Raw genomic sequence first — 24,974 nt, forward strand, 5'->3', positions numbered from 1 at the left:
AAAAAAAAAAAAAAAAAAAAAAAAAGTTCTAGCCACAGCAATCAGAGACTGAAAAGAAATAAAAGGAATCCAAATCAGAAAAGAAGAAGTACAGCTGTCACTTTGCAGGTGACACGATACTATATACATAGAGAATCCTAAATATGTTACCAGAAAACTACTAGAGCTAAGCAATGAATTTGGTTAAAGTAGCAGGATACAAAATTAATGCACAGAAATCTCTTGTATTCCTTATGGTGAAAACTCTGAAAGAGAAATTAAGGAAACACTCCCATTTACCATTGCAACCAAAAGAATAAAATACCCAGGAATAAACCTACCTAAGGAGACAAAAGACCTGTATGCAGAAAACTATAAGACACTGATGAAAGAAATTAAAGATGGTACAAACAGATGCAGAGATATACCATGTTCTTGGATTGGCAGAATCAACATTGTGAAAATGACTATACTACCCAAAGCAATCTACAGCTTCAGTGCAATCCCTGTGAAACTACCAATGGCATTTTTCACAGAACTAGAACAAAAAATTGTACAATTTGTATGGAAACACAAAAAGACCTCGAATAGCCAAAACAATCTTGAGAAAGAAAAACGGAGCTGGAGGAATCAGGCTCCCAGACTTCAGACTATACTACAAAGCTACAGTAATCAAGACAGTATAGTACTGACACAAAAACAGAAATATAGATCAATGGAACAGGATAGAGTGCAGAAATAAATCCACACACATATGGTCACCTTATCTTTGATAAAGGAGGCAAGAATATTCAGGGGAGAAAAGACAGCCTCTTCAGTAAGTGGTGCTGGGAGAAGTAGACGGCTACATGTAAAAGAATGAAATTAGAACACTCCCTAACACCATACACAAAAGTAAACTCAAAATGGGTTAAAGACCTAAATGTAAGTAAGGCCAGACACTATCAAACTGTTAGAGGAAAACATAGGCAGAACACTCTGATGTAAGTTACAGCAAGATCCTTTTTGACCCACCTCCTAGATAAATGGAAGTAAAGGCAAAAATAAACAAATGGGACCTAATGAAACTTAAAAGCTTTTGCACAGCAAAGGAAACCATAAGACGAAAAGACAACCCTCAGAATGGGAGAAAATATTTCCAAATGAAGCAACTGACAAAGGATTTATCTCCAAAATTTACAAGCAGCTCATGCAGCTCAGTATCAAAAAAACAACCCAATCCAAAAACAGGAAGAAGACCTAAACAGACATTTCTCCAAAGAAGATATACAGATTGCCAACAAACACATGAAAGGATGCTCAACATCACTAATCATGAAAGAAATGCAAATCAAAACTACAATGAGCTATCTCCTCACACCTGTCAGAATGGTCATCGTTAAAAAATCTACAAACAATAAATGCTGGGGAGTGTGTGGAGAAAAGGGAACCCTCTTGCACTGTTGATGGGAATGTAAATTGGTACAGCCACTATGGAGAACAGTATGGAGGTTCCTTAAAAAACTAAAAATAGAACTACCATATGACCCAGCAGAGAGAAAACCATAATTCAAAATGAGTCACGTACCACAATGTTCATTGCAGCTCGCAGCTCTGTTTACGATAGCCAGGACATGGAAGTAACCTAAGTGTCCATTGACAGATGAATGGATAAGGAAGATGTGGCACATCCATACAATCGTATATTACTCGGCCATAAAAAAGAAATGAAATTGAGTTATTTGTAGTGAGGTGGGTGGACCTAGAGACTGTTATACATAGTGAAGTCGATCAGGAAGAGCAGTACAAGTCCCATATGCTAACACATATATATGCAATCTAAAAAAAAAAAATGGTTCTGAAGTACCTAGGGGCAGGACAGGAATAAAGACACAGACGTAGAGAATGGACATGAGGATATGGGGAGGGCGAAAGGTAAGCTGGGATGAAGTGAGAGAGTGGCATGGACGTATATACACTACCAAATGTAAAATAGGTAGCTAGTGGGAAGCAGCCACATAGCACAGGGAGATCAGTTCCGTGCTTTGTGTCCACCTAGAGGGGTGGGATAGGGAGGGTGGGAGGGAGACGCAAGAGGGAGGAGATATGGGGATATATGTATATGTATAGCTGATTGACTTTGTTATACAGCAGAAACACACCATTATAAAACAATTATACTTCCAATTAAGAGGTTAAAAAAAAAAAAAAAAGGAGTAGAATTTAAGACTAAGCAGCATAGATGTGAAATAAAGTGCCTGAAGGAGAAAGGTGAATATCGGGAGCTTGTAATAGGCTTCACAGAGGAGAATTTGGAGATTTGTCTAGAGGTCAGGTTTCAACAGTTGGAAATAAAGGTAGGAAAGAAATTTAGAGTATACCTTGGCAAGTTAGTAGACCTTTTTATCTGGTACAGGCAGCTATGACAACTAATGAACTAGCTACATATACTGGTATCTTAGGTGCACATTGTAAAGCAAAATATCTGTGTATTCTGCTTGGTTGACAAATGTGTGTTTGTAGTCCTTCCATGCAGTAGAATTCAAGCTGTTTATAAAAAATCAAAACAATGATAATAGGAGAAAATTGCCTTCTTGGATAGAAATGTAGGGTACTAATGTTTATGTATATTGCAGATAAGAATTCAGTTCTTTGAAACAGTGGTCCACAACCTGTTTGGCAGCAGGGCCCAGTTTTGTGGAAGACAATTTTTCCACAAACAGGGTCGGGGATCGGGGCGGGGGCGGATGGTTCGGGTGGTAATGCATGCTATGGGGAGTGGCAGATGAAGCTTCACTCCCTTGCCCGCTGCTTACCTCCTGCTGTGTCGCCCGGAGTTGGGGATGCCTGCTTTAAAAGAAATTCAGGGAATGAGACTGGAAAGTTAGAGCAGTTAAGCTCTCTCTAACCTCAGTTTTCTTATTGTGAAATGAGATTGGATGAAATAACTGAAAGCTCTTTATAATGATATTTAAAATCAATTATTATTTTAGAACAGCTCAGAAAGGTCCTGTGCTTTCAGCTGCCTTTTAATGCATTCATGTAATGTGCCAGACATTTTAAAGTACTTTAAATATACTTCATGTAATTCTCTGATCATCATCATACAGTGAATATTTTTATTTTAAAGAGAGGAAACTGAGACAAAATGAAGTTAAGTAACTTGCCTGAGGTTACAGAGCTGTTAAGAGGTGGGGCTGGCGTTCAGATCTATGTTACTACCATTCTGCTGTGGTACCTTTCTAGGAAACTGTTGAGACTTAAAGATTCTCATGAAAGGTGGTACATACCAGAATCTGGGAGAGGAGAAGGAACAATTTCACATGCATGCCCCGACACATTTTTTTTTTTGCCACACTGCACAGCATGTGGGATCTTAGTTCATACCCCCTGCAGTGGAAGCGTGGAGTCCGAACCACTGCCACCAGGGGGGATTACTGCCCCCCCCCCTCAGCAACACACACATATTTTTATGTACTTGCATTATGAGTTGTGTCTTGGTTCCTCTTTCCCAAATGATGAGAATTTTTATTTATGGAGTGAGTTGTGAACAGCATGAAGGCAGAAAAGAAGTTGTGAGCCACTGGGTCTTATTGCTGTCAGAGCACACTCAGGCAAGTTTGATTACAGATTAATGCTTATAAAATGTAATAACTTGGTCCATTTAATGTATATCATTTAATATGCCTCCTGAGTATTTGATTGTTTTTTTTTTTTTTTTTTTTTTTTTTTTTTTTTAACTGTTGTGGCATCTCCCGTTGCGGAGCACAGGCTCCAGACGCGCAGGCTCAGCGGCCATGGCTCACGGGCCCAGCCGTTCCGCGGCATGTGGGATCTTCCTGGACCGGGGCATGAACCCCGGTCCCCTGCATCGGCAGGCGGACTCTCAACCACTGCGCCAGCAGGGAAGCCCTGATGTGTTTTCTTTATGAGATAAGAAGAAATGTACTATTTTGTTTGCCTTTCTGAATTAGCTTACAAGGCAGATCAGTTTTAGGTTTTTAAAGAATAACTTCTCTGGGTTTTCTCTTACAATTTTCTTTCTCTACTCCTTGTTATTCCCTATCTCGTGTTTCTTTCCTTCTTGTCTTGATGGCTTTATAATGTCTATTATTTTAAAATAATGCATGCCAAAATCTTTTGAATGTTAACGTGTGTAGATAGTTAATGGAGTAAAGTGATTGTAGGTTAATGGGTTTTATTTTATCTGGCTAGAAATCAATTGGGTTTTCTTAATTTGAGACTTTTAGCATTTATCAGCCATTACTCTTTTAACATTGCCTCTCCCTTATTCTGTTGTCTTCATGTAGAATTCTGGGGAGGTATATATGGACCCCTTCTTGTATCTTACATGTCTGTGAATTTCTTTCATAGTGTTTGTCTGTCTGTGCTGTATTCTAGATAATATTTTCAGATCTATCTTCCAGTTCACCAGTTTGCTCTTTAACTGTATCAAGCCCTGTCCATTTGGATTATAATTTAATTAGTATAGCTTTATTTCCGGATGTTCTAATTGGTTCTTTTCAGAATCTGCTTTTTGATAGTTGCTTTTTCCTTGATATTTTAAAATATTCATTTATTTCAGCATATAAAAATATACTAATTTTGTGTTCTGTAGTTGATAATTCCATTGTCTACAGTCTCTGAATATCTGATTCTGATATTGTGTCTAATGTTCAATAATAGTAACTGGTTTTCTTATGTGTTTTTGATTTTTTTGATTATACTTGTTGAGATTTTATCTATGGGAATCATTTGCTTTAGCCAGACATTTGGGTACTCCAATCCTGGACCAGTTTAAACTGAATTCTCTCTTGTGTCATTTTGGAATAAAAAAGATAATGTTATTAACAGTAGTCTCCAAATCTGCTTGAGGGCCATGTCATGGTAATTTTTCTCTCTCTCGTTTCTTGAGGTAGTGTCTGTAGATCAGTAATTCTGCTGTGGAATAAGTTAGTCAGTGTTGTATTAAAGAAAGATAGTAGTTTATTTAGCCAAATAATTTTGGTAGACATCAGGTTGAATGATGATAAACAAGTTTTTTTTTTCCACCATAGAGCTTCTCAGGGTATCTTATATGCAAATAGGAGTTTTGATGCTCAGTAGTTGTGTAATTATGCAGAATTTTCCTTGTCCCACTCTGTTCCCTTTTTTGGGGATTTGGGTGTATATGGGAAGCATCTCACGGGACCAATGGGAACAATAGAGCATACTTTGACAAATATAAGTCTGCCCCCTGATACCCTTGGCTTCTGCATACTGCCTTCTCACTGGCTCTGCCTCTGTGTTTACACACTCTGTGGCTGTGTGTGTGTGTGTGTGTGTGTGTGTGTCTATCTTGTATTTAAACTCCCTGAAGGAAGATGTGGTTGTATCTGGTAATCTTTATCCCCAGAGTAAGACATTGTCGTTGGGTAGCGCTCTTATATCTCATAGGTCACTGGTGAATGTTCTTTGGACAAGTTGGACCAGGTACCTAGTCCAGTCTAGAGGGGTAGATTCATAGGACTTTTTTTTCGGGGGGGGGGGTAGTTTTCCTTTTTATTTTATGTGTCTACCATTCTAATGTAAACTTCCTGAGACCATATGTGTCTTATTTATGGTTCTTTCCTCAATGTCTTAACATAGGAACTGATATATATTAGATACGGAATTAGTATATGTGGAGCTTTTTAGCCTGGCAAGCCCCTTTGGTCATCTGAGAGTTCATCGTTCTGTAACCTCCAGTATCTTTTGAACAGAAACTGGTTCTGTCAGACTTTATAAACATCCAAAGTGAAAAGTAAGTTCTTTTGAATATGCTATTACTTTATCTTAAAAGATCATTTCCTTGTTTAAAATTCATTTCAGATGCCACAGTCTTGGTGAAGCTATGATATTTCTTTTTTTATTTGGATAATTTAACTTTTTAGTTAAAAATAAATTTAGGCTTATAGAAAAGTTGCATACACCCAAAGCTATGATATTTCTCAGATGCTGTTACTATTCCATTCTTGGTGTTCCTCCATGCACTTTGTACATGCATCTTTCAGTACATGCCTCATAGTATTGTTGCTTTTTGTCTTCCTAGCCAGTCTTTGAGTTCATTGAGGGTGGAGATGCTGAATGGAAGCTTAAGTAATACGTTTGTGTAGTTAAGATCTTATCAAGCATTTAAAATATCTATTTCCTGGAGAAGGGAAGGAGAGAATCATAGAGGGGCAGTCTGAGCATCTAGAAGATACTTTGGTGTTTGTTAGATGTGGGCTAATGAAAGTCAGTTGGGAAGAGAATTCAGCTGTGATTGAGTGAGGCACTTTTTTTTTTTTTTTTTGCGGTGTTTGGGCCTCTAACTGTTGTGGCCTGTCCCATTGCGGAGCACAGGCTCCGGACGCGCAGGCTCAGCAGCCATGGCTCACGGGCCCAGCCGCTCTGCGGCATGTGGGATCTTCCCGGACTGGGGCATGAACCTGTGTCCCCTGCATCGGCAGGTGGACTCTCAACCACTGCTCCACCAGGGAAGCCCTTGGTGTGGCACTTTGACATACATTCTCTTACTGGGTTAATTTGACCCTCACAGTGAGCTGTGAGAGAGCTGCAATCTCATCTTACAGTTAAGGAGACTAAGTGGTTCGCCCATGGTCACGCTCGTCCAGTAATAGTAAACAGCTTACACAACGTCGAATGAGGGAGGGACTGAGTCTGACTGCAGCCCCATGCGGACGGGTCCTCCCTCTGCTGCCTAGCTGTACGAGCACCAGATTGCGATGGTGAGCTTTGCGGACGTTTTCATCTTTTAGGGGAATGCTGTCCATGAGAGCATGTTTCTATTTTTGAAATGGAAACCAGTGAGAAAGTATGATTTATTAATAAAAATCGACTGTAAGCCAATGTCAGAATGTGTTTTTCTCTTTGAACTGAGGTATGTTTGTATAGACATAAGTTGTTTTGACTATCCTTTTTACCCTAATTTCAAATAGCATTACAACCAAATAAAATAGCATGAATCTCCTTCGACTCTGTCATGTTTCTCCATGATTTCTACGGCTAATCAATTTCAGTAGTTAGCTTATTTGAAAGTAGTTGTCGTTTAGTCAGAGGTTTCCTAGAAGTAATAAGTTTGTTTGGAAACTATATCTGATTAAAGGCCAACTTCTTATATAAGCTTCCATTGAGTTCTTAGTGTCTTTCTAAATAAGAAGATAATCTCTGCTTTATAGTAGATAGAATATCTTCTGTGACTCATTTATACCTCATTATAAATGCATAGTGTGTGATGAACAAATAGATAGATGTGGCAAGAGCTGTAATAGTTTTCTCCCTTTGTTATCTTAGATAAGGACACTTCCTAATTACAAAGTAGGCACTGAAATTATAACTATGGTCAGTCACTATGAGGCTGAGTAGGTAAATGTCACCTCATTTAAAATAAGTGTGTCACACAGAGTACACTGAAATATTGTATTTTTAGTAGATTCAGCAAGCACCTTTTATGCTGGGTATTCTGCTCACTGGAGATTGAGGAGTGAACAATGTTGTTGAAATTACTGTCAGAGAAAGTGAAGTCTATCGTAGATTATTGATTACCTTTGAAATATTATTTGCTGTTGTTTGCAACCAAATCTCCTCACATTCTACTCCAGGCTCTTATGAAGAAGAGGTAATGGATTTTACTGCACATTTAAGAAAGTAACAACCATGATATGAGTCACCTTCTCCTCATAAAGTTAATTTAAAATACCTCCAAACTCATTCTTAATTATTTAGATTAATCATTGCATGCAGACCAGATAGTGAAATTCAGAACCTTTCATTTTAAAAGTTCAACACAAAATTTCAGGTAAGTGAAGTTAGTCATTTTTCACGTTATAAAGCTCTCCAGCTTATAATAATAAGAGCCAATATTGGTTAAACCCTTACTGTGTGCCACACCCTGTTCTAAGCTCTCATTATGTATTATAACTCATTGAGTACTTACCACATCCTGTGTGGTATATTCTGTTATCCCCATTTCACAGATGTACAAATTAAGGCAAATAGAAGTTAAATGTCTTGCCCCTGGTCACATAGATTATAAATAATGGAAATGTATTTAAAACATTGGTATTTGGAATCCGGAGCCCAGTACTCTTATTTACTACAGTATTATTTGCATGTACTTAAATATGTGGACACATAAACACATATATCTGTTTTACATGTACTTAGTCATGAATCTGTAGTGGTGTGGATAGCACATTTCTTGAAATGTTGAAATAATGTAATCTGTGTGGCATTCTTCCTTTTCCCTCTACTATTTAATGTAATTCTACCTTTTAATAAAAAAAAGTTCCTATAAAATGTTTGATAATAAAAGTTGCAGATTCTCCCTCACAGGTCCTTCAGGCATGGATTTCTTACCTGTGGTTTAACAAGAGGAGGAAGAAAAGATTAGAGGAGAGAAACACACTCTTGAATTGAGTTTCTGTGAAGACTTTATCTTTTGAAACCCCTTATCAGAGTTGTCCTGATTTGAAAATGAAATGTCTTTTATATCTTGTTCCATTTTTAAAGATGTTTGTGTGGGAAACATTCATTTTCACACACTGGATGAACTAACTAGTAGACATTTTGATAGTGTGAGGGCATTCATCTTGAAGATGAACAAGTCTGCTGGCTTGTTCCTTTCTCACTCTCAGTCCAGGGGTTGCTTATATCCACGCAGGGCAGGGAGGCGTGTGTCTAACCTGACTTTGCAGTTGGGGGTTCCCAGGGCCATGCATCTTAGTTGGAGTCACCACTTTATGTTTTGCCGTTGATTAAATAATGAGCTTTTCTTCTGTGGCTGTCACAGGCTTTTGTATCTCTGTTGATAGCAGCTTCTTCAATTAAAAAAAAAGTAAAACACAACAAAGCAAGGCAAAAATAGGTTAAATCCTTAGAGACAGCTGATTTACTGTCTCAGTCCCTTTCCCTTATATTTTTAAGATTTGTTCTAAAGAGTGAATCATTCTTGAGAAAGAGTGTAGCTTGTATTGAAAAACATAATTTCTACTCTACAAGTATCTTGGAACAAAAATCAAACCTAGGGGCTTCCCTGGTGGCGCAGTGGTTGAGAGTCCGCCTGCCGATGCAGGGGACACGGGTTTGTGTCCCGGTCCGGGAAGATCCCATATGCCGCAGAGCGGCTGGGCCCGTGAGCCATGGCCGCTGAGCCTGTGTGTCCGGAGCCTGTGCTCCGCAACGGGAGAGGCCACAACAGTGAGAGTCCCACGTACCGCAAAAAAAAAAAAAAAAAATCAAACCTGAGTGCTGATGGGATGAATCGTGTTAGGATACATTGAGGAATGGAGCTAAATGATTTTCCTGGGGAGAGTATACCTTGTAGACGTGACATGAGCCATCTTGAGGAACTGAGGGAGGCAGCTTGGACATGTTTTTGAACTATTTGAAAACGAATAAGTGAACTCTTAGCATTTTACTTTTTTTAGTTTTTGAAATATTGACATGGAGTAACAGTAAAGCATAGAGGCTGATATGCTTCCGTTTTAGAATTTATGCTTTGTGTGTTGGGGGAGTCTAAAGTGAAAAAGTTATGAATCACTTTTCGGTATTGTTATAAAAGAGGATATAAATATTTCATATTAATTTATGCTAAATAATGTTATCAGATATGATGCCCTTGGTTTACAGTACACTCATTAGTGCTTGAAAAGTAAAGATATTGTTCTTTTTCCTCAGAAACGTGCTAAGGGACAAGTGTTATTTGACAGAGTGTGTGAACATCTCAATCTCTTGGAGAAGGACTACTTTGGACTTGTGTTTCAGGAGACCCCTGAGCAGAAAGTAAGTGAAGTTATTTCAAGTTTGTTTATATCATCTTAGAAAAATACCGTGGGTAACCTGTGTAAAATTTAGCTTTCAAATAACTTATTTTATGTTTTTACTATGACATATTTTATGTTCATGGGAGAAATTTGGAAAGATTGAAAACTTGTGTTTTCCTGTATAACCTTTTGCTATTGTGTGTTTGTATGCTTTTCTACTTATATCGTAAGCAGACAGAACGGAATATCTTGTACTACGTTAATTGTTAGAAACTGAAAGAACCGGTTTTAAAATTTTTATGTTGAATTTTTAGCTCTTGAATTCCCCTGTATGCTAGGAATTAAGCTTGTCTGAAAAGCAGGGAAGGAGGCATATTGGAAGAAATGTCAAGGGAAACCCATTTGTACTTGTCTGGAGAGAGTGTTTGCCTTGCTGAACAGATTAGTGGTTGTGTGGGGTGAAGGTGTTCCTTGCCCTGTGGTGTGGGTTATTGGGGACCAAAAGAAAGGCAGGGCCCCGCCTGACTCAGGTGGTAGATTTGACCAGCCAGGACCCTGTGGAGATCTGCCTGGCACCGGGAGTGTGTTGAGATTGTTTCTGCTCCAGGAATTTCCCAAGTTACTACTAGGCAGGATCATCAGAGTGCTCTAATGCTTGATGCTAATTCCAGGGACCTTCAGGGCTTCTCTGTTTCATAAACATATTAAAAAGAGAGAAATATTTACCAGTTCTGGCAATTAACCAGACTTTAACCTCTAGCCTTGTGTCTTAGTCAGTTTGGGCTTTTGTAATAAAGTACCATAGACTGAGTGGCTTATAAACAACAGACATGTGTTTCTCATAGCTGGGGAGCCTAGGACGGTCAAAATCAAAATCAAGGTGCCAGCCAATTCAGTGTCTGGTGAGGGCCCCCTTCCCGGCTCGTGGACAGGGCCTTCTCATGGTGTCCTCACATGGTGGAAGGAGGGTTACACCCTAAAGTGAAGCCCTTTTAAGTCTGTTGGATGGTGGCTGTGGGCAGACGCACTGTGATCGTTCTGTCTGAGGATGCACAGGGCACTTGGTCACAGTGCACCTTCCAGCGCCTAACATTCACATCACAGTCAGTTGGTAGATGGATATAGGCTGTAAATTTTATTTGCCCGCATGCCATCATTATTTGTATTTATACATCCTGGTAATGAAATGTAGGGTACTAAGAGTGATAATTATATATAAATTAAATTTTCTCAACTACTTAGTTTGAAACCTTTGATACCTAATTGGTGGTTTAATTCTACAATTAAACTAAAGACCATTAAATTGCATGCGGGCCTGCTGAATAGCGTGTGAGCGTCCTCATCAGAGCTCTGTTTAGAGCACTTTTCTTAGAAGTAATAACATAGTAGACATTCGACTAAATAAACTGGGTGCTCTCTTTAGACGTTAAATTACAAGGTAGTCTTGATAATGTCTGCAACCATGTGCCCTTCTGTTGGCCCTCAGAGATGCAAAAGAGAAAGTGATGGAAATTTGGCTGTCATTACCCACTTTTCTGCGATGACATTTTGGTACATTCACAGGAGCATTTAATCTTTTTAAAAAAAGAAGACCATCTAATATGTTGTAGAATATGTAGAATAACATGTTCTGTTAGTAGAAATAGGATATGCTATATTAAGACATACGGTATTTCTGGAACAGTAGATTTGCGTGAGAAAGAGTGGTGCTTAGCTAGAAGGATTCACTATTTTTTATTTTGCTGACTCTTACGTGTCTAATACGTATCTTTCACCTGAATCTCAGACTCATATACTTCACTGCCTACTGGACACTACACTCAGTTGTCTTAAAGCAAACGCCTCATCTTCCTCTTAAACTTCATTTGTTCCCTGAAGAGTGAGGAGAGGTTCCTTCTACTTTTTATACAAGTTCTGTCTTTTCTACCTGCTAACATCCCTCTTCTGGTTCTCTTTGTGCACAGTTCTTGCTTTGGTTTAGGCTCCTGTCATCTCTTGCTTTGACTATTTTATTAGCCTCCTAACTGGTCTAACTGTCCAGTCTCAGGCCTCTGTGATCATTCTTCACCTTGCTGCTAGATTGAACTCTCGAGAAGGCATATCCCATCTTGGCACTCATTGGCTTCAAACCATTTAATGGATACAGTCTAACCCTCTTAGTGTGAATTACAATCCTGGTCATGTGACTTGTGTCTACTTCTTTACCTCCATTTCTCAGTAACCTCTCACATACAGTCCATATTGAACACACTCCAAATTTCTCTCCTAAGGGGAGCTTTGCCAGTCCATACTATACCTGCTTGAACATACTATCCCTTACATTTGGAATATCCTTCTCATTTTTTTGGTATCTGAATGTCTACTCTTCCTTAAGATCCAACTTAGGTATCCTACTCTGTGATATTTTCCTTGACTGTTTTCCATCACCATCCCTCCTGCCCCCAACTCAAGGATTGAGTTGACAGTTCAGTCATGTAGACATTTAGCACAAACCTTATTTGTTTATCAGTCTTTCTCCCCATTGCTCTAGGAACTTCTTGAGGGTAGAGGCCTTACCTTTTTATCTGTGTAATATCTGTATATCTAGACATTATCAAATATTTTTAAAATACCACCTGTGTGCCATCTCACACCCATTAAGATGGCCACTATAAAAGAACAAAACAAAAACCCCAGAAAATCACAAATGTTGCCGAGGATGTGAAAAAATTGGGATCCCTGTGCGCTGGTGATGGGAAGGTAGTATGGTGCAGCTATTAGGAAAACAGTATAGAGGTTACTCAAAAAATTATAAATAGAATTACCAAGTGATCTAGCAATCTTCTGGGTATATATCCAAAAGAATTGAAAGCAGGATCTTGAAGAGACATTTGCACACCTGTGTTCATTGCAGTATTACAATAGCCAAGAGATAGAAGCAACCCAAATGTTTCTTGATGGATGAATTGGATAAACGAAATGTGGCATATACAAGGTGTGGTGAATGGAATGTTATTGAGCCTTAAAGAAGGAAATCTTGGGCTTCCCTGGTGGCGCAGTGGTTGAGAGTCTGCCTGCTGATGCAGGGGACACGGGTTCGTGCCCCGGTCCGGGAAGATCCCACATGCCGCGGAGCGGCTGGGCCCGTGAGCCATGGCCGCTGAGCCTGCGCGTCTGGAGCCTGTGCTCCGCAACGGGAGAGGCCACAACAGTGAGAGGCCCGCAAAAGAAGGAAATGTTGTTCATCCTATAACATGGATGAACCTAGAGGATATTATATTGAGTGAAGTTAGTCACAAAAAGACAATTGCTGTATGAGTCCCTTATATGAGGTATCCCTAGTCAAACCCATGGAAACAAAGTAAAATTGTGGTTGCCTGGGAGTGGGGGGAGGAGAAAATGGGAAGTTGTTGTTCAGTAGGTATAGAGTTTGTTTTGCAAGATGAAGAAGTTCTAGAATCCGTTGCATAACAATGTGATATAGTTAGCGCTACTGAACTGTACACAATTGGTTAAGAGGGTAAATTTTTATGTTACGTGTTTTTTACCACAATTAAAAAAAATACTACCTGTGTGCAAACCAGTGTATTTCTGCAACTCTAGCAGTAAATAATTAAGACACAGACCCTGCCTTCGTGGATGTCCCCACTTAGTCCTAGTTGAGAAGACAGAGTAAAAAAACCTGAATTACACAGTTACTAAACTTTGATTACTGTTTTACAGGAAAGATTCAGGTTATTAACGGGGAAGACTTCTTAGGAGAGAAATGATGCTTAAAGAGAGATCTGAAGCGTGAGTGGGCTTTGGGCGAAGGGACATGGGAAGCACACACACAGGGCCCTGGGCAGGAATAGCTGACCGCTTGCTAAATGGAAAGACATCTGTTGTGGTTAATGGGGGGAGACTGGGTGTTGATAAGGGGTCAGATTATGCAGGGCTATCTAGGCTATATGTCTATATTTCAAGGCTTGGGAGATCTCCTTTATCCTAAGGAAAATGATTAGTCACTGATAGGCTGACACAGTGATGTCAAACAACCAGTCTTGCCTTTAAAAAGGTCTGAGAGAGGGAATATGAGCAGGTCTGCTCATCCAAAGCACAAAAGTAGCCTCCCTTGAGGTTGTGGTAGTGAAAGTAGACGAGCCAATGATTTAGGAGAGATGTGGATTGCTGTTGACTGTCCGGCTGAGACTGGAGATCATAGAACTGTGATGGCAGCAGAATACGTTGTTGCGTGCTTCTCTAATTGCTCTCCGCACCCTGGGTATAACAGTGGAGAAGTGGGGTATTAAAGGGGAATTGGTTATGTTCACGGTGGTTATGGTTAAAAGGGCAAAAGATTGAGAAAACTGGAGATCCTGATGCACAGGTTATCAAGCTGATTATTCATAGGATCACAGGAACATAACTGAAGCTGAAATGGGCTGATAGGCTGGGAGAAAATGGCTGAGACCAAGGGATGAAAGTCCAAAGAAGTCGACCGGCAAGTACAGTGAGAATAACTGAGTAGAAGACTTAGGAGAGGAAATGATTGCATCTGAGAATGGAACAATGACATCTAATGAGGTGGAGAACTCTGTGTAGTGACACGACTGAGTGTTCAGCTATGAAAAGGGATGGCTGAGGTCAAGGAGAGGCTAAGGTCATTAGGGCAGAGAGTATTAAGATAAGGTTAAGTTTGGAGGGGTTCTCCATAATGTTCTCATTGACAAAAAAGCTAATACTAAACAGGGAACTCATAATTCCTTATTTTACTCTGTAGTTTCTCTTAGAAAATTCGAGATGAAAATGCTCAGAAAATTAGGCACACACTTTGTTATCTAGGCTTTAACTATAGAACAGTGGGAGAATAAACAGCAGGGTGTCCTTTCTGAAATACTCACTTTTCAGGAAATCAGTGCTCACATGTGATTGGCAATATATTTAATGATTCATATATAATCTGATTTGCCTTTGTAACTTTTGTGTTGTATATATTTTGTTTTATTCCTTCTTGCTTATGTAGACAAAATCCAGACCTCAAGATGTCTGGGCTAAAGAACTCATTTTTCAAATATAGATTTGTATCGTGTCCTTTATTTTCCATAGAAAATTATTACTATTGCACCAACTCAGCTCATGCAATTTCAACAATAGGATACTATAGGAAATAGGAATTTAAACTGCTTTTTAAAATGCTGAATATTTGTATTTATGGACGTTTTCAGTCACTGATCATTTCAAGATATTATAATGTAAAGCCATGGTTATTTGTATGAAAATTTTCCATGGAAAGGAATATCTCATCTTATTTTAGTGTAGTGCTATGTCTCTCATGGTTGGAAGCCTTCCACTTTACTCTTGAGTATGAAAATCTATCATTATTAGTGTGAGAACTTTTTAATGTCTGTAGAGAACTCATGTAAACTTTACTATGGAAAATTTCATTAGAAATATGTGAAATCAAGCAACCTGTTATTATTTTATACACAGAATTCCCAGTCCATGTAGTACTTGTATTCCTGTCTAAATGGAACCATCATTAAGGATTTTGGACTATCTTTAAAGGGAAAATATTGTCTTGAATTTTTGATGTTAACAGAGTTTGGCATCTGGCCCAGGGATTTTAATGTCATTTTGCTTCAAGTCATATTGAAAGGGGAGCTTGTTTGAAGTGTAGTTGATATCCACAGCTAACTTTATGAAAATTGATCAACGCATTTCTCTGATGGCCAGACCATTTCCTCCCCCAGAAACTAGAACTAAAAACTCTCGTATTAAACTGTTTGTCACATATAAACTATTCTTTAATAAAACTCTATATTCTATCCAGTTACACCTTATAATACCGCAGACAGGTGTTGGAATCATGTTCTCCCAGATGCATAGTGAATGTTTCAACGTAACAGAGGGCCTGTGAGGTTTCTGCTAACACTAACGTGATGGCAGTGTTCTTAGACTTAATTTAGACAGAGGTATAATAAAGGGGATCTGCTTCAGTGCTATAAATTCTTTTTTTTTTTTTTTTTTTTTTTTTGCGGTACACTGGCCTCTCACTGTTGTGGCCTCTCCCGTTGCGGAGCACAGGCTCCGGATGCACAGGCTCAGCGGCCATGGCTCACAGGCCTAGCCGCTCCGGGGCACAAACCCATGTCCCCTGCATCGGCAGGCCAACTCTCAACCACTGCGCCACAAGGGAAGCCCCAGTGCTATAAATTCTTAAAGGAAAATGCAGATTTTAGACAAAATGATTTACTTTTAACATTTGGTAATAGGGTGTGTGTTGGATTAAGTTTAATTTCTCTCACCTGGCAAAATTGACAAGCACCAATTTTGAAGGCCTGGCTAGGCAATTTAAAAACTTCTAACTCTAGGGTCTTGGCATCTACCCTGAAGGAGAATTAGGTGAGATAGATATTTTTGGGAGGGAGGGAATTAAAAGATAGATTTTGTGACTGTATCTTGAGTTGTTGTCTAAATCTAGTGTGGTCAGTGGCCCAAGACAGGCAGCTGGCTGCACGTCAGACTGCTGATGAGATGCTGCTTGTGGATGGGCCTGAGCGCTCATGTCTACCAGGTGAAAGTGGTTAGCACTTCTGTGGAGTAAAGACTGTGGGTCCTGACATTATTTGATACAGCTGTTCGGTGTGATGGGGAGGAAGCAGTCACCTGCTTGGGCTTTCTGCAGGAGGCCGTCAACAATTAGAATATTTAACCAGTGAAGGCTGGAGGTCTTCCTGACAAGCCAGTTAAAGGACTTGAAAAATGTCTCTCTACATTTGACTTCCATTAAAGACAGGAATTTCTGCACACAAAAAAAATCTCTGGTTCTACTACTCAAATGGTGATGCAGGGCCCAGCAGCGTTGTCACCATTCAGAAGCTTGTTAGCAGTGAGGAATTCCAGGTCCTCACGGGTGGCGGGAGTGTTCTGGTACTCATAGCCTCTTGCGTGGGAGTGAGGCTCTTTGCAGTCAGCCTGGACATTTGGGCGATAGTCTCTGAGGTTTTTTCTAACACCAACATCCTGTGAATATAAATATAGTGATTCATAAGCAAACTTTTATATTTTTCTAGATGTTTCTGTTGTTGGAAGATAATTGAGAATCGCCTTTATTTAACACTTTCTGAGAACCAGTATTGAAAATATTACAGGGAAATGCCAGAAGACTTGGTGTTAACCAGGACTGTTCCGCTCTCAGGTTTGCAGTGGGTAAGAGAGCAGAATTAAGGAGCTTCTCTAATTAACTGACAGAAAGACTTAAGTGTGAAAAAAAAAATGTGTATAGCTATTTGCTGCTTAGTTAAAATTTTTTTCTCTAACCTGCCAAGGCAGGTTTTTGGTTTTAACTTTTTCTTTGTGCCTAGATTCCTTTGACAGTCTAGTGAATTCTGTGGGCTCCTTCTCAGAACAGTGTTTGAAATGTATGATTATAAAAAAACAGGCCTATAAAGGAAGCCAATAAATAACATTCTCAACATATTAATTTTAAAAATTGGGATAAATTCATCAATATCTAATCCCTACTGTGATTTCAAAAATATTGATTAGTATAAATGATATTTTAAGATCTGCAACTACTCTAGTGTGCTGTGGAAATAGTTTTGATTCCTATGAGTGACAAAGCTAAAGGCACTGCTGATACTAGCCAGGTTGTTTTTGTTTTTCCCCCACATTCATAATTAATAGTAATGCTAAATTTCAGCTAAAGGTTAATGAAGATAAAGAGGTGACATTTTTTCCCCCCAGCTGATTCACAGACTCTTGATTTCATGTTCTAAGGTGATTTAATAACACTGACATTCTAGGACCACATTTTAATTTTAATTTACTTTTGTTGGAAGCCTGTGATAGGATTCTCTAAGGAGAAGGGGTCTGATTTTTAATCTCATCTGGCCCATGACTACCGTGAGCGTATTTTTTTGAATCCAGAGTCTGATTTATTAACTTTTTGTGGGTAGAAGTAGTCACATAAATATTAACTTCCTTAATATATATAATATATCTCCTTTGGAAATAAAACATTATGTGAAGAAGGGATATATACTGAAAGGTGATAGAACAAGTTAATTTTATCATTACCAAAAAACATCTACTATTACAGGCACTAGATAAAGTCCATTGCATGTGTACTTACTCCTCAGGAAGCGTTTGAATGAATGTTTGAAGAGAACAACCCCATGGGGTAGATGATACGATCTTCATCTTGAGGGTGAGGAAACCAAGGCTTAAAGAAGATAAGGAATGAGCCCAAGGTCACAGAGTAGGTGGAAAGCCAGAATTTGACTCCATGTAGTTCTGATTCCAAAGTCTATGTATGTGGCAGCCAAATCTTTAAAAAATGGGAATGGTGCGCTCTAAGCTGTCATGGTGTGTGTGAGTGTGTGCACTTACGTCATTCTCTGATGGCTTTTTCCATCTTTTTGTGTCTGCTTGATCCACCCAGCACTCCTCAAGTGTCAGAACCAAGAAATTCATTTTTATTATTTATCTGTTAAAAAGTTTTATGTCTACTATTTACTTATAATTGATAATGCGGATAATAGACTGATATTTCTTTTAAAAGTCATGTTAAGGCATTTTTGGTTTTTTTACTTAGGAATTTATGACCCTAGGCAAAAAAATTGTATCCCACTCATGATCTAAGTGCTCATTGGAGCTAATTATTCAAATAAAAATCAACCTAAGACAAATAATATAACCTGTGGTCTTTTAAATTGATCATAGCATGGGAAGGGAGGAGACAAGCAGTGGGCCACCAGCCAACAGGTATTAATTTAGTACTTACACTGGTTGCCTAGAACTGCCAAGTCCTGTGAAGGACGCAGGGAATAATGGTCTATCCTGGCCTTGCAAAGACCTCCTTACTCCTGGGTGGGAATGGAGTTCACAGTGTGGAAGTGTGTGTGGTTAGCAGATGGGTACCAAAGGGCAAACCAGGTCGGTGGATGCAACAAGTCCTCTCTGCTGCCACTGTTGGATCATATCAGGTAAACTCTGCCCGCTCAGTTTTTGGATGGGCTCTGAAATCAAGAGAATAAGCCGCTTTGGTCTTAATGTTGTGCCTGGCAATGTTGTGGAAAGTGGCCTGAGAATGACAGCGAGTCTGAATGTGGTTGGCTGGTGCACAGAAACTTATTACTCATACTCCTGGGTCTGCAGAGCCAGATTGACTCTCTGCATGCTGTGCAGAAACTGTCAGGTGACTTGTACGAGGCTTTGGTGATTCATGTGAGAATGGACAGTGCCGGGTGGCTGGGACACAGGGTTACTTCCTGGGGTTACAGAAGATGCTGCTGCTTCCACCCTCTTACTCGGGGAACAGAGAGGTCTTTTTTTTTTTGCTGTTCTGTGAGAGACCTCTATACCAATTGTCACACAGTGAAACTGGGGATTTGGAAGGGGTGTGTCTAGGCCTTTAATAAGACCAGTAGTTTCCCCTCCCCTCTCTTCTTTCTTCTGTGCTTATGTTCTGAGGGATTTTTTTCCTTTTCAGTTTGGCATGAGTTGTGTCTGATTCAGTTTTTCTTGCTGTGGTTGTTACATCCTTGGACGAAATACCAAAACACTTTTGACTCTCCTTCCCTCTCCCCCAGCCACTCCCCTGTCTGGGCCAGAGGCTGAATGATGTGTTTTTCTCATTCTTGTGCCTCATGATAGCCCGCCGTTTGGGAGCCAGCTGTTGCACGGACAGCTGCTGCAGGGCCGGGAAGCTGAATGCCAGGCTCTCTTCTTCGGGGAGAATTAGAGCTGCTCCTTGACACAGCACTGGAGGTACCACGAGAGGCTCCCATTGGCCCTTCACATCAGTGGGCCATGCAGCTGGGCCACCAGTGCTATGAAACTTAGACCAAGCTCTGGTAACTCTTTGTTGAGAGGGTTGAATATAACCAGTGTTAGAACAGAGCCATGCATACCTTGGATCCTTGCTGCCCTCAGTATAAGCCCTGAATGGTATAGTAAGACCCGTGGGGGTCTGTGCAGCTTTGCTTTCAAAGCATCCTGTTGTTACTGTTTCTTAATAGTGTGTAAGTTAATGTTCTGTTGTACCCATTCAACATATTGCTAAGATAGTAGGTTATAATTTTCTATGTAGCAGTAAACATTTTAATTGTTTGCTTTATGTATCTGAATAAAATTCTGTTTAAACACAGATGTTATAATACATGATTTGGGATGCTTTTAGAATGAATGAAACTTATTCTAAAGCCAATTATTTGAGTCAGTTTAATATATCTCAAAAGTGTAATTGTTCTATTAGTGAAGATAAAGTGAACTTTAATAATGACTTGAGGATAAGGTAGAAGTATAAAAAAATAAACATATATATAGCATATACATAAACACACACATATGCAAATTTTTTTATTGGATACATCTTTTGCCTGTAGCTTTAAAAACAAATATTTAACGTCCTTAGAGGGTTTGAACCTAGTAGTTCAAATTTGATCTTTTTTGCTTTAAGATATTGTAGTGGTTTCCTAGAATCTTTTTTAACTTTCTCAAAGGGTGGAAATAAAGGAAAAGTGAAAGGGAGTTCCTTATGATTGTGACTTTCAACTTGGAATGAAGTTGTAAAAGGATGTTTAAATCTTCCAGGAAGGAAAATACTGGCTGCAATCTGACAGTACTTCTCCATGGCGTTGTACAGTTGCAGGCAGAAACAAAGTTTAAGGAGGAATTGGCTTTAGGAGTTGAGATAATTGTGTTTGATGGGGGTATGTGTACTTTTAACCAATAGTTTCCAATTCACATTTTATCCATGAATAAGAGCCAATGATTGTCCTTGACTGAGCTCTCATTTCAGTGTCCACAGGGGCTGTTGCTGGCAGTACTACTATAGAATAAAGACTAGACGTAGATGTATTACGTCTCGTCATTTGGGTAGATGTTTGATTTCACATCCAAGAAAATGAGGCCCAAGAGACCCACCTTAAAATGTTTTAATATTTATAACACACACACAAACACGCATTCAAAAACAAATCAGTACTGAGCCCAGTGGAATGCTAGTAGCTGTTTGCATAGGACTTCGTTAAAATGTTTACACTTAAGTAAGTACGTGAACTGTAAACTGTTCCATTTTGGACTCTGGACTGCTTCTTATGGGTTAATTAACCTTTTTTTTCACCCCCTGCAGAACTGGCTAGATCCCGCAAAAGAAATGAAGAGACAGCTGCGAAGTGAGTATTAAATCGTCAGACTTTGAAGTTATCAAGTTAATCTTTACATCTGTGTTTTTCTATCTTTACTAAAATTCACAGGAATGTAAACTAGAATAAGATAGTAATAGAACCATCAGCTCTGTTTTGCATTCATATCATATAGGAAGTTGAGACTCAAAAATACTTCTGTAGAATCATGACTGTTTATTTTGGTCATGGCTTAGGGACTCCTGGTCAAGAGGTTGTAGACTCCTCTTCTTAAATAGTCCCTCACAGTGTCTGCCACTGTGAAGCAACACCTGATCTTTGTCTCTGGGGGAAAGTATGAGAAGCTGCTTTTCTGTAACTTGCCCTTCTTATATGAAATGTACCCAAGAGAGCCCTATTACTCTTGTTTGTCTACTTGATTTTGGCTGTGTGTCCAATTAGTTTAATTAGTAAGCATGCCTCTGGCTCCAGAGGCATATGGATACACCGCTTCTGGATGTCCTGGAGTGAGGGTTTGAGGAGTGAAGGGATTGCAAAATGATCCTTGGAGTCCTCTGAGGTGTTTGCCTTCTCTCCTCCTTTGGCCACTTTTTGTGCTCTGAATCTGGGTTTGTTCTTAGTTCTGTTTGTCCCTTTCTTCCATTTCCCCATTTGTTCTTACTGTCGTCTCCCTAAGTGACTTACGTGTCCCACTCTATCTAACCAGCTTCAGTTTCCTCCTGTGACTGGTTTTGTGATATCTGCATCACGAATCATTATCACCTCAGAACAACCTCTGATAGGGGATCTGGCTACTTAAATTACTGCAGGGTCTGTGAATGACTTAAGCAGAAAAGGGAGGGAGCCACAAACAGTTGGACTGTTCAGACAAGAGAACAAAATTCTCACCAGCCCTTTGGACGGTGGGCCCCAGAGCTGGCCAGGGAGAAGCTGTCCAGGGAGCAGGATGCTCTCTGCGCTGTTGGTTTCATTTCCCTGCTTATTTATTATTCCCAGCTTATTTATTCCCAACGTTAAAACACTGGAACACATCTATGCTTTTCCCTTCGGTTCCTTTCTGTCTGCCTTCTGTCTCATTTTCAATTCTCCACATTTGTTTTCTTTATTTCTCTTTCTTTCTCAGATTATTAATAATTTTGGGAGATTTCCTATCATTTCTTTCCTTCTCTACTCTCCTTTTTTTTTTTTTACGGAGTGTATACCTTATTTTTCCTATTTCCTCTCCTTGTAGACTCATCTTTCTTTTCATTTTTAAAATATCTTTGATTAGCGTGACCTTCCTGATTTGCCCAGGACTGTGAGGATGTGGGACTTTTAGTGCTAACTGGGGTGGTTGGTCACCCTGTCTTTTGACTGTTATCCCTGGCTTTCCATCCTTCCCTCCCTCCTCCACCCCTCTGCCCTGCATCTATTTTCTTGGTGTTTCATCCATTCATGTTTGCTTCATAATAGAAAAGGGGGAAAGTAAAGAAAAGGAGTAATTAGAGATACATTATGCTTATATTATGGAAGAAATTGTACCAGAAAGCTTCGGAACTTTTTCTAGTCCCTTCTGCGGTTGTTAAAACTCTGCAAAATGCATGAATTCAAAAAGGTATGGATGCTTGGTTCTTTCACTTTCTCTGAAACCCTACTTGCCAAGTGACCCAAACCATGGACGGAACAGGATAACCTGTGAAACATGATTGATGTTCCATTGAATTTGTTTCCTATAGTTTTGCTTTGGCTTTTGTTGCATTGTGTTTGTGTGCTTCTCCCTTCAGAGTCATGGAGCTATCCTAACTTTTGGAAGGCAAGACTCCTTCTTGCTGATTATGAATCATGGTCTTACGTTTTGATTATTTGTGAAGTTTTTTTTTTAGAGTTATTTCAGGACTTTTGCCCTTGTGGTTTGGCAAGAGGAATAACAGTAACACAGGATTTGGCATTTTCAAACTATTGGAACTAGTTCCCTAAATGGAATCCTGTACCGTCCTGATCATGAAAGTAGGCTGAGGAAATGAAGTTTTAGCTGTTGCATTTTACCTCTTCCTTTCTGCTTGTGTTAAAATGGATGAAAGAACTGTTTGTTCTGTCTTAGCCCAACCTCTGCAGTGATTTATTGTCATTCAGTTAACAGAGGTAAACATTAATCTTTTTTGAGTTACGTTTGACAGCTGACAGCCTATCAGTTTCTGTGTAAAAGTTGCCTAAAAATCTTTATTTTCTCAAATGTACACAAATAAGACTATATAGATATATAAGGCTATATATCTTAGGCTTGCCTGTATTAATATATAAACAATCCATAGCTAGATAGACTGTTTATATAGCTAGGTAAAAATGATAATACATAACTAAATAAAAAGTTTAGCATTATCAGTACAACTTTATCAACTTTGGAATTGGAAATAGAACCTGCAATATGTGTTCTATTAGAAACTTATCCCTGTTGTCGTATCCAGGTAAGCATGTGCTGGTGTTAATACCTAGGAAACAAATAAATAAAGATCCATTAAGAAGTGATATGATAGTCCTGTGATGACTTTGCTTAATTATGGGTTAGTAATTACCTTGAAGAAGTACATATGCATCACAGCCACCCTGGTGCTACTGGCCAAGAAATGGCATGTCTCTTAATACTCAAGAAAGTTCTATATCTTTTTTATGATGTTTTAAATGTATCGAGGGAACTTGAATCTGTTTCTTAAATTTGGCAGGTTTGCGTCGTTAGTAGAATAATGATGTATTGAGCCAAAATCCAGCAAGAGTTCTGTGTATTCACAGTAGCTATTCAGTAACTCTTCACTGACTTCTGAGTAGGAGGAAAGTTAGCGTGTCTACGGTGAGAAAAGAACAAAATGATCCATTGAGCAAGAGAATGGGATTCAAGAAATTTTTCTTCAACTCCCTAAATGAAAGCAACTGTGAGGCCTTCAAATATGTGTGAAATGAAATAACACACACACACATACAGTTTTTATGTTTTTATTTGGAAATACCATGTACTTTGAGTATAACTCTGAATCAGACTATTGGAATTATTTTGATCCCTTTACGAAAATAATACCTGCCCTGTGGGATCTTCCCGGACCGGGGCACGAACCAGTGTCCCCTGCATCAGCAGGCGGACTTTCAATCACTGTGCCACCAGGGAAGCCCATCATTTCTTGAATAGTTATAGTGATCATTTGATCATTATTCCTCTTCCCCCAACAATATAGAAATCCTAAATTGCTTTTTTTTTAAAAAATAAATTTATTTTATTTATTTTATTTTTGGCTGTGTTGGGTCTTTGTTGCTGAGTGCGGGCTTTTCTCTAGTTGCAGCGGGCAGGGGCTATTCTTCATTGCGGTGCACGGGCTTCTCATTGTAGTGGCTTCTCTTGTTGTGGAGCATGGGTTCTAAGCACGCGGGCTTCAGTAGTTGTGGCGCACGGGCTCAGTAGTTGTGGCACATGGGCTCTAGAGCGCAGGCTCAGTAGTTGTGGCACACGGGCTTAGTTGCTCCGCGGCTTGTGGGATCTTCCTGGACCAGGGCTCAAACCCATGTCCCCTGCATCGGCAGGCAGACTCTTAATTACTGCACCACCAGGGAAGCCCTCTTTTTTTTTTGTTTTTAAAGTGTGGAGAATATTTGGCATCTAGAGATCCTATGGTTAAAAAATCTTATCTCAGAACTATTACATGAAGTTTATATTAAAATGTTTGCATACTGGATCACCATATAAAACATTTGTTGACATACCAGTAAATGTTTATAAAAAAGTGAACCTATTATTCTTTGATGATGGGTTATTTATGGAATTGATTTTCACTTCATTTTTGTTTTGTAAATGATATTTTCTTTAAATTAAAAAAAATTCTCTGAATTGATTTATAGCAGGACTGATCTATACTATTTGAACATTGACTTTTAAGTTTTATCAGTATAAATGGTGATTGTGTTGGTTGCATAAATAATCATGATCTTTAATAATTACAGATCTTCCTTGGCTCTTCAGCTTTAATGTGAAGTTTTATCCTCCTGATCCTTCTCAGTTGACTGAAGATATCACCAGGTACTTTACATTTATACTAAAAATGATTCTTTTTTTTTTTTTTTTTTTTTTTTGGGGCCGGGGGCCTCTCCCCTTGCGGGG

The 24,974-nt window shown here is 39.2% G+C and overlaps 1 protein-coding gene across 3 annotated transcripts in view; it reads left to right on the forward strand.

The window, feature by feature from the left end:
• The window catches only part of EPB41L2 (erythrocyte membrane protein band 4.1 like 2), a 214,133-nt gene that overhangs the window by 126,751 nt on the left and 62,408 nt on the right, over positions 1 to 24,974 (forward strand). For all 3 annotated transcript variants that reach the window (XM_024759070.1, XM_024759072.1, XM_024759071.1), the window contains 3 exons: positions 9,658 to 9,762; positions 20,842 to 20,884; positions 24,818 to 24,893. In XM_024759070.1, the coding sequence (XP_024614838.1) occupies positions 9,658 to 9,762; positions 20,842 to 20,884; positions 24,818 to 24,893 (224 nt within the window). The remainder of the gene's footprint in view (positions 1 to 9,657; positions 9,763 to 20,841; positions 20,885 to 24,817; positions 24,894 to 24,974) is intronic.

Source organism: Neophocaena asiaeorientalis, unplaced genomic scaffold (genome assembly GCF_003031525.2).
Source record: "Neophocaena asiaeorientalis asiaeorientalis breed wild unplaced genomic scaffold, Neophocaena_asiaeorientalis_V1.1 scaffold5, whole genome shotgun sequence".
Lineage (NCBI taxonomy): Eukaryota > Metazoa > Chordata > Mammalia > Artiodactyla > Phocoenidae > Neophocaena > Neophocaena asiaeorientalis.